The sequence below is a fragment of the Mugil cephalus genome, chromosome 18 (assembly GCF_022458985.1).
Source record: "Mugil cephalus isolate CIBA_MC_2020 chromosome 18, CIBA_Mcephalus_1.1, whole genome shotgun sequence".
In the NCBI taxonomy this organism is placed as follows: domain Eukaryota; kingdom Metazoa; phylum Chordata; class Actinopteri; order Mugiliformes; family Mugilidae; genus Mugil; species Mugil cephalus.
Genome location: NC_061787.1, coordinates 11,877,003 through 11,883,831, shown reverse-complemented (window position 1 = coordinate 11,883,831; position 6,829 = coordinate 11,877,003). Strand labels below are relative to the sequence as shown.

Below are 6,829 nucleotides of genomic sequence, written 5' to 3'. Positions count from 1 at the left end.
AAATGTGATGCTGTCAGCTCCACAGTTTGAAATGAGTCCAGATGTATTTTGTGCAATTGGTGAGTCAACTTAGATATTTTTTTTTTTGTGATTGCCTTTCATTGCTGTCTTAAGTGGCAAATCTATGAGAACACTTTAAAAACGTCACACCCAACACATAGCAGTGCTTTGTCACTGATTCAGTTTGTCATTACATCCTTGCCAAAATGTCACGACCCATTAAATAAAATGCAAGAAGAGCTTTCTGAAGCTTTTTATTAGAACAATCAAATGGAAAAAAAAAATCTTTACATAATCCATCATTGACAAAAAGCAACAAACAAATCTTTAAAAAGTGAGATGCATAGATACACAAGCAAAGCTGAGGAAGTCACTACACAACTGAGTGTTTGTAATGAGGTTTGAAGTGGAAAGCAGAAAAAACGATACGCCGAAGCAAACGTGTCGGAAACAGCGAATGGGCAGAGGAAGTCAGGTGTGATCCGACAACGTTTCTGAGCGTGCTCCTACAGCAGGAAGCTATGTTTGGATGTACTTGCTTATTGGGTCCATTGACTTCACCTGTGTCCCATACTTGGTCCAGTTGGAGCTGGAAGCTTGGTGCGTGAGGCGTTCAAGGACTAAGCAACAGGAACGCACGTGGCTGTGTATTCATGTCCATCTGCATGCATGTGTGTTGGGGTGTTAATTACTTGCGGTAGTCATCCGTATAAGCTCTGTGATCATCCTGCCCGGGGTACTGGTCTCCGTAGCGTCTGAGTATGTCCTGGAGGCTGGGCATACCCTGCGAGAACGGCTGGTAAGACATGTGGGGCTCCTCCTGGCCGCTCTGGTAGGGCTCTGCCTCGTACTGCTCCTGCTCTTGCTGCTCGGTTTGACGCTCGCTCTCTGCCGCCCCCTGACTGTGGTCCTCCTCGACGTGGTGCTCGGGCTGGGTCTCGGCGTGGGGCTGCTCGGGCTCGTAGCGACGCAGGCGGCAGTCACGGTCGTACTCGGGGTCGCAGTGCGGGTTGGAGGGCTCCAGGACTCCGTTGCGGGTTCCGTCAGCATTCAGGTGGGGCTCGTAGGCCTCGGCGGGGTAGGGCATGCGGCGGTGGACTCCGGAGCGGGGCTCATTGGGCTTCACGGGGTAGCACTCGCGGTCGTAGCCGATGAAGCAGTCATAGCCCTCCTTAGTTTTACCTGGTGGGCCGAGAGGGTGGCGCGCCTCTGGGGCAGGCTCCTCATAGTTGGGAGTGGCAAATGGGTGCTGACTTCTGGGGGTGGGAGGGCCACGGCGATGCATAGCAGCCATTGCCTCACGGATAGCAGAGAAAGGGTCGTTAGGATTAGACTCAGGAGGAGCCTCCATGCGTGGAGGAGCCTCCATGCGTGGAGCATACGGGTCATTAGCTTGAGCTTGGGTCATGTATTGGCGTAGTCTGGCATATGGGTCGTTGACTGGAGGTGGGGGGGTGCTAGCCTGGCGGTACATGGCATAAGGATCAGTAACTCTGTTAGCATTAGCGTAAGCATCCCTAAACATGGCATAGGGGTCGTAGTTGTTCTCAGCGGCAGGAGGGGCAGCACGAATAGCAGCAGCCTCATCTTTTTCCCCATTTCTGTACTCCTCTGGGGGAGTAGAAAATTTGGTTGCGGTGAGGGGGTTGCAGCCATCTTCAAAAAGAGGGTTGCAGGACCCAGGCCCAGCTGGGGCGGGCGGGTTAGGAGCACGAGGAGCCTGGGGGGGGAACAAATCATAATTAAAACGCAATCAGGCATAAAATAAAAGCATAAAATAAAAGCATAAAACACAACGGTTAATATCTTTTAAATGAAAATGAATTAGTATCATAAAGCGCACCACAAGGGAGGCAGCGTAGGCGCAGTAGGGATCGCGGAGCGGGTCGCAGTTAGGATACTGAAGATAAAGACCAGAAGGAGCTTTCTGAACCAGTTTGGGTTTGCAGGTGGGGTCTTTCTTGGGGTCACAGCCGAGGTGGGCGTACGAAGGGAGGGGCCCGGCAGAGGGTTTATACCCATGGGCAGCTCTGAGGTGGTACTGCAGACACTCCACGTCGTCAGAAGAGCAGATACGCAGCAGCTCGGCCTTCTGCTCCTGAAGCATGAGGAACACAGGCAGATATTTAAGCATGGGGTCGTTAACGAGAGAGAAAAAACGCACAGTTTAAAGTGTTGATTGAATTAAAGTGTTTGAATTTTTGCCACAAAAAAACAAGTGAAAATAGCACAGTTAGGTATTGTTTTCATCACAACTGGATCCATTGAAAGAGCCTCAGTGTCTTTTTATAAACGTACAAGGGCAAACAAAGCAGTTATTTAATCGTCACCCAGAAGCATACCTTGGAAAGGAAAGGCGCTGCAGATGGAGCATAGTAGTAATACCCAGACTGTGGGTCCTTGGCTGGAGCAGCAGAGCGGACATAGAGAGGGGCAGGGGCCTTGACTGGTGCTGGGGCAGGGCTGGCAACTGGGAGCACGAGGGGCTGGTAGGGGCTCTTGCCCTGGACCAAAGCCATGTACAGGCAGTAGGGGTCCTTGGTGGGATCACAGGTCTTGATTGGCGCAGGTTTGGGGGGCTCTGGTTTGGGCCTGGTGGTGTGAGTCGCGACACAGTTGGGGTCGTCGGACTCGGCGCAGGATTTGTAGATCTCCCCCAGGTGGGCCAGGTAGGCCTTGTAGGAGCGACGTCCCTCGGCGCGGTTCTTGTTCTGGAGGTAGGCCAAGTAGATGCGATCCATCTCCTGAACCTGAGGAGGAGGAAGAGGAAGAAGAGGAGGAGGAGATGCTGCTTAGTATCAAACACCCGCTGTTACATTTAGACGCCTCTGTCTCCATCTACAAATGAATATACTGGAAACAATTCACAGAAACCTCTGTAGATTATTATTATTTCCCATATTGTGATTCATTGTTAGGAACATACAAAAAAGAAAATAAGAAATACTGCAGGAGTACATCGTTTACAGTTACAGTGTAACAGGCTGCACAACACAGCACTGATTGAAAATTGACTGTATTTCAGCTCTACTTTGGTTTCAACCAAATCTCGAGGAACACTTTAGTGACCAGTCACTAAAAGTACCAATTTGTTTACTAGCTTATGTTGCTGTTTAAGGCTGGACAAATAGTGCATAGTGGATTGTAAAGTAGTAGCACTACACATGCAACATTACATGCTGTGTAGGGAAACCACTCTGAGGCTGAAGCAAAACAGTGAAGCAGTAGGCCATTGAAACCAAAACATAAGCTGAAAGATGCTAAAACTGTTGAACTGAGCAGCTTAGGAAGACCCTTGCCATTGTAGTCATATCCACTTTACTTGTCTTCAACATAAAGAATTGATCAAAGGAGCTTTAATATTGAAAGAGCTGTTTTCAAACTTCTTAAACAGAGCTTTGTTTCATACTTAAAGTTCTTAAGACTTTTATTAGTAAGCTAAATTGAAATGCACACAACAGCGGCGTGTTTACTCACTGCCTCCTGGTTGCCGTTGTCCGTGAAGAATTTGTACCAGCTCCAGAAGTCGGAGTGCTGCTTGTACCAGCTGATGTTCCTGCGGTTGCGGATCAGCCTCCTGTGCAGCGCCGCGGCGTCCGCCTTCTCCTGAATACTTTCCCCCGCTGAGGACAGGAAGGAAGAAGGATGTGAGAGGCTTGGACGTGAATCTCAAGGACTTTCCAGTGACTTTTTAAAGTTTCAACCAAGGGCTCCTTTAGCTGCTTTTATTCTGAGGTCAGTTATCGTTCCGGCCTCTGTGGAAAATTGCTGCTACGTCGTTTTAGATATCAATCACAGGGTTTAATGTTGAAGCAAGGTGATGTGCGGTGATGAATTTGGGCATTAAGCTTTAACGATACACTCACAGATTCATTTGTCACTGTGTACACCTTGGAAACAACAGTGCATTTGTATATTTAAAGAAAAAGTAAATCACATATTCACCATCACCTTTGGGCTTTTGCGCAATCGGTCCAGCAGACAAGAACGCTAGAAAAGTAGGGAAAAGCAGAAAAACAGATGTAAGCGGAGCGAAGATTGCAGTTCATAAGTGATAATATGACATTAAACCTCAAACGCTTACTGCCTGAAATTATTCATTAAACAGGGCAGAGGTAATTGGCTCAGCCTGAAGCGCAGGAACTCTTTGTAGATTTTATAGGGGGAGCCTGCAACATCAAACGCCACGCTGCGCTCTCAAAGACCTGTGTGTGTATCGTTGTGCACAACATGTATGTGCACCGTTTGACCCCCGTACAGCAGATTCCGCTCAGCTCTGGGTTTTCTTTCATCTCTGCGGGGAAAAGGTGTTAATCCCTTACAGAGGCAGAGGAAGAGGAGGAGAAAGAGGAAGAATAAGAAAGGAATGGATGAGAGGTTTTTTAAAAAAAAAAAAAAAGAAAAGAAAAAAGATCGGGGGGAGGGGGATAAATCAGGTTACGTGACGCGTGTCGGGGAAGAACATCAATCTCTTAAAGAAAACTTTTGATAAGCTTTGATGGAGTAATCAGAAGGAAGGGGTGCGCGGTGCGGCGCGTAAGGTCATGGGGGAGAGAAGGGTTTGAAAACAGAATTAGAGGAGGAGTGAAGGTGACCTGAGGTGATGGAGGAAAGAAAGAGGGTGGTGGGCTGAATGATGCTGCCCCAGTGTATCCGCTGTATTATGTTTTACGAGGCTGTTAAAACAAAAAAAAAAGAAGGCACATCTGGAAACAGCAGCGCTTTAAGAGGGCAGAGGGGGAGGAGGGGGAGGAGGTGATGCTGACAGGTACTAATTTTTTTACTGGACCAGCACCGATGAAAGAACCCCCCTCCTCTGGCTCCTTCAGCAGTTTTCCCCCTTTAACCATCAGAGGAACTTTAAAACGCATTTAGATGAGACATAAGCAGGAGCACCCCCCCCACCACTCCCTCCCCTTCTGTAAACATATCAATCACGTCAAGAGCAAACTGGAAACAGGCGGCAGACGAGCACCACGTCTGCACGTTGCTACTGGTGATATATGAACATCACGGGCGTGTTGGATTATGATACAGCTGTGGCCATGAACCGGTCAAGGTCAGCTAACCCTGCGACAAACAGAACCTTGGGGTGTAGACTCAGGTGGAACGCATTCAGAGGGATCTTTAACAATAGGTTTCAATCTGCACGATGCACCTTTGACCGTCACAGTGCATCTACGGGCTGCAAAATGACATTATTTTCACTGTTTCACTCAGTCACTCCTGTCTTCTACAGTTCGGTATCACACATGTTGAATAAACTCATCACAGAGTGCGTCAAACGTGTTCATTTAATCAAGGTATTGTCAAAGCTGCCATTTTTCATCAACGCACCAGTTCCTGCGTGAGTCATACATGCACACGGCGCAGTGAGGCCGTCACATCACATAACGACTTATACCTCGCTCCTCCTGTGTGTCTTCGTGTGACTGCCAGCTGTGATTGCAGATGCACATACGTTTACTCAAGTACCGTATTTAAGAGGAGCTTTGGGGTGTGAACTGGCCGACTTTAAGGGCTCCTTTGTTTCTCTAATAAACGCTGCCTCTGTACTTTTTTTTTTTTTTTTTTTTACAAGTGTGCTCATCTTTCAGAGCTGTTCCCGAGCCGCAGGGACATGAGCTTTGCTGGGAGAAGGAGCTCAGAGAGGGGTCGGTAATGGCGCGGCTTCAATTATTTAAAGAGCGGAATGAAGGCGACGGGGTCAAAATATCCCTCTAATAGTCAATGAGTCGGCTTTGATGAAGAATGCGCAATTATTTGCTGTTTTACGGACTAAAAAAAAAAGTCATCATTTCCTACCAAGGAAAAAACAACTTGAGGATGATTCAAGTAATAATTTCCTGTAACAGTTTAAAGAGGCGCTTTCGTTGAGACACTTGTGTGTGTGTGTATGTCACCTTGTGTCCGACACATTTACCCCGGTTGTGCGATGTTGTAACATCCCCCCTCCCTGCGTAGGAGGCTGTGTACTCACCAGGCAGCAGCATCACAGCCAGCAGAGCGGCGATCATCACACCGGAGAAGCTGGTTCTCCTCTGTTCGGCCATGTTTGAACCTCCTCCTCTCCTGCTGGGACCAAACACACGGATCCTCAGACGGAGGCTTTATTCACGTAACATGTCACTCCAACTTTGAGTGGAGGTCAAAATCAGTTTTTGTCATTGATAGAACCTCCTTTTTTCACTATGTTCTTGTCAAGTTATTTAATAAATTTCCAAACATAACCTCCTATAAGTTTCCACTCCAATCCTGCCCTCTGCTAAGTGCTCACCTGGAGAGCTGGGGAGGTGACCCCTGCAGCCCGGAGGTGACCTCTTCAAACAAACATGTCGTTTCACAGCCACTGATTTGCCGTCGTGAAACAGTGAAACAGCTGTTCTTCAAACTTCAACCTGAACTTGGAATCTTTACGCAAAGCACCTAAACCTACAGGAGCGAACGCAGACCCTCTTACCTGTGGTTGTTTTACACCAGCGCCCGCAGATCCAGACTCAGAGGAAGGCCGGCTGGTTTCCGCCAGGTGTGTGTGTGTGTCTGTGTCGGTGTTTGTGTTTCAGTGTGTGATGAGAGACTCCTCGTGCAGCCCGACTGTTCCTGCTGCCCTTCTTACAGACTGCCCCGACACGAGGGTCCCGCGAGGTTTTAAACCGAGCACGTCATCTCTGCCACACGCACAAAAAAGGCCCACGAGTAGCACCTGAGGGGGGTCGAGGGCCGCCTCGACGAAGACGCCTGATTGGCTGCAGGTTTCGGCCAATTGGAGGCACCGTAATTAAATGGAGAAGGTGGGAGGGTTCGGGATAGAGTTGGAGACGTGGAAAAT

At 48.5% G+C, this 6,829-nt stretch overlaps 1 protein-coding gene across 4 annotated transcripts; it reads right to left on the bottom strand.

Annotated features, from left to right (window-relative positions):
- Window positions 1–238: 238 nt before the first annotated feature.
- and1 (actinodin1) lies at window positions 239–6,669 on the bottom strand. 4 transcript variants are annotated; one of them, XM_047568809.1, is made up of 7 exons: window positions 6,461–6,669; window positions 5,981–6,075; window positions 3,946–3,990; window positions 3,478–3,623; window positions 2,343–2,750; window positions 1,844–2,098; window positions 239–1,720 (listed from the first exon to the last, which is right to left on the bottom strand). In XM_047568809.1, the coding sequence occupies exons 2-7, from the start codon at window positions 6,051–6,053 to the stop codon at window positions 689–691; spliced, it is 1,959 nt and encodes a 652-aa protein (XP_047424765.1). In that variant the 5' UTR covers window positions 6,054–6,075; window positions 6,461–6,669; the 3' UTR covers window positions 239–688. The 4 variants fall into 4 exon arrangements, with proteins under 4 accessions (XP_047424765.1, XP_047424766.1, XP_047424767.1 ...); XM_047568810.1 differs by having other exon boundaries at window positions 5,981–6,072; XM_047568811.1 differs by having other exon boundaries at window positions 3,952–3,990; window positions 6,461–6,667.
- Window positions 6,670–6,829: the final 160 nt, after the last annotated feature.

Excerpts from the sequence above, each read along its gene's own strand:
- and1 (XM_047568809.1), bottom strand. The coding sequence starts at position 6,053 with ATGGCCGAACAGAGGAGAACCAGCTTCTCCGGTGTGATGATCGCCGCT. Across the intron at positions 2,751-3,477 it reads ACAACGGCAACCAGGAGGCA|GTTCAGGAGATGGATCGCAT; the intron begins GTGAGTAAACAC and ends CCTCCTCCTCAG. Across the intron at positions 2,099-2,342 it reads CAGCGCCTTTCCTTTCCAAG|GAGCAGAAGGCCGAGCTGCT; the intron begins GTATGCTTCTGG and ends CTCATGCTTCAG.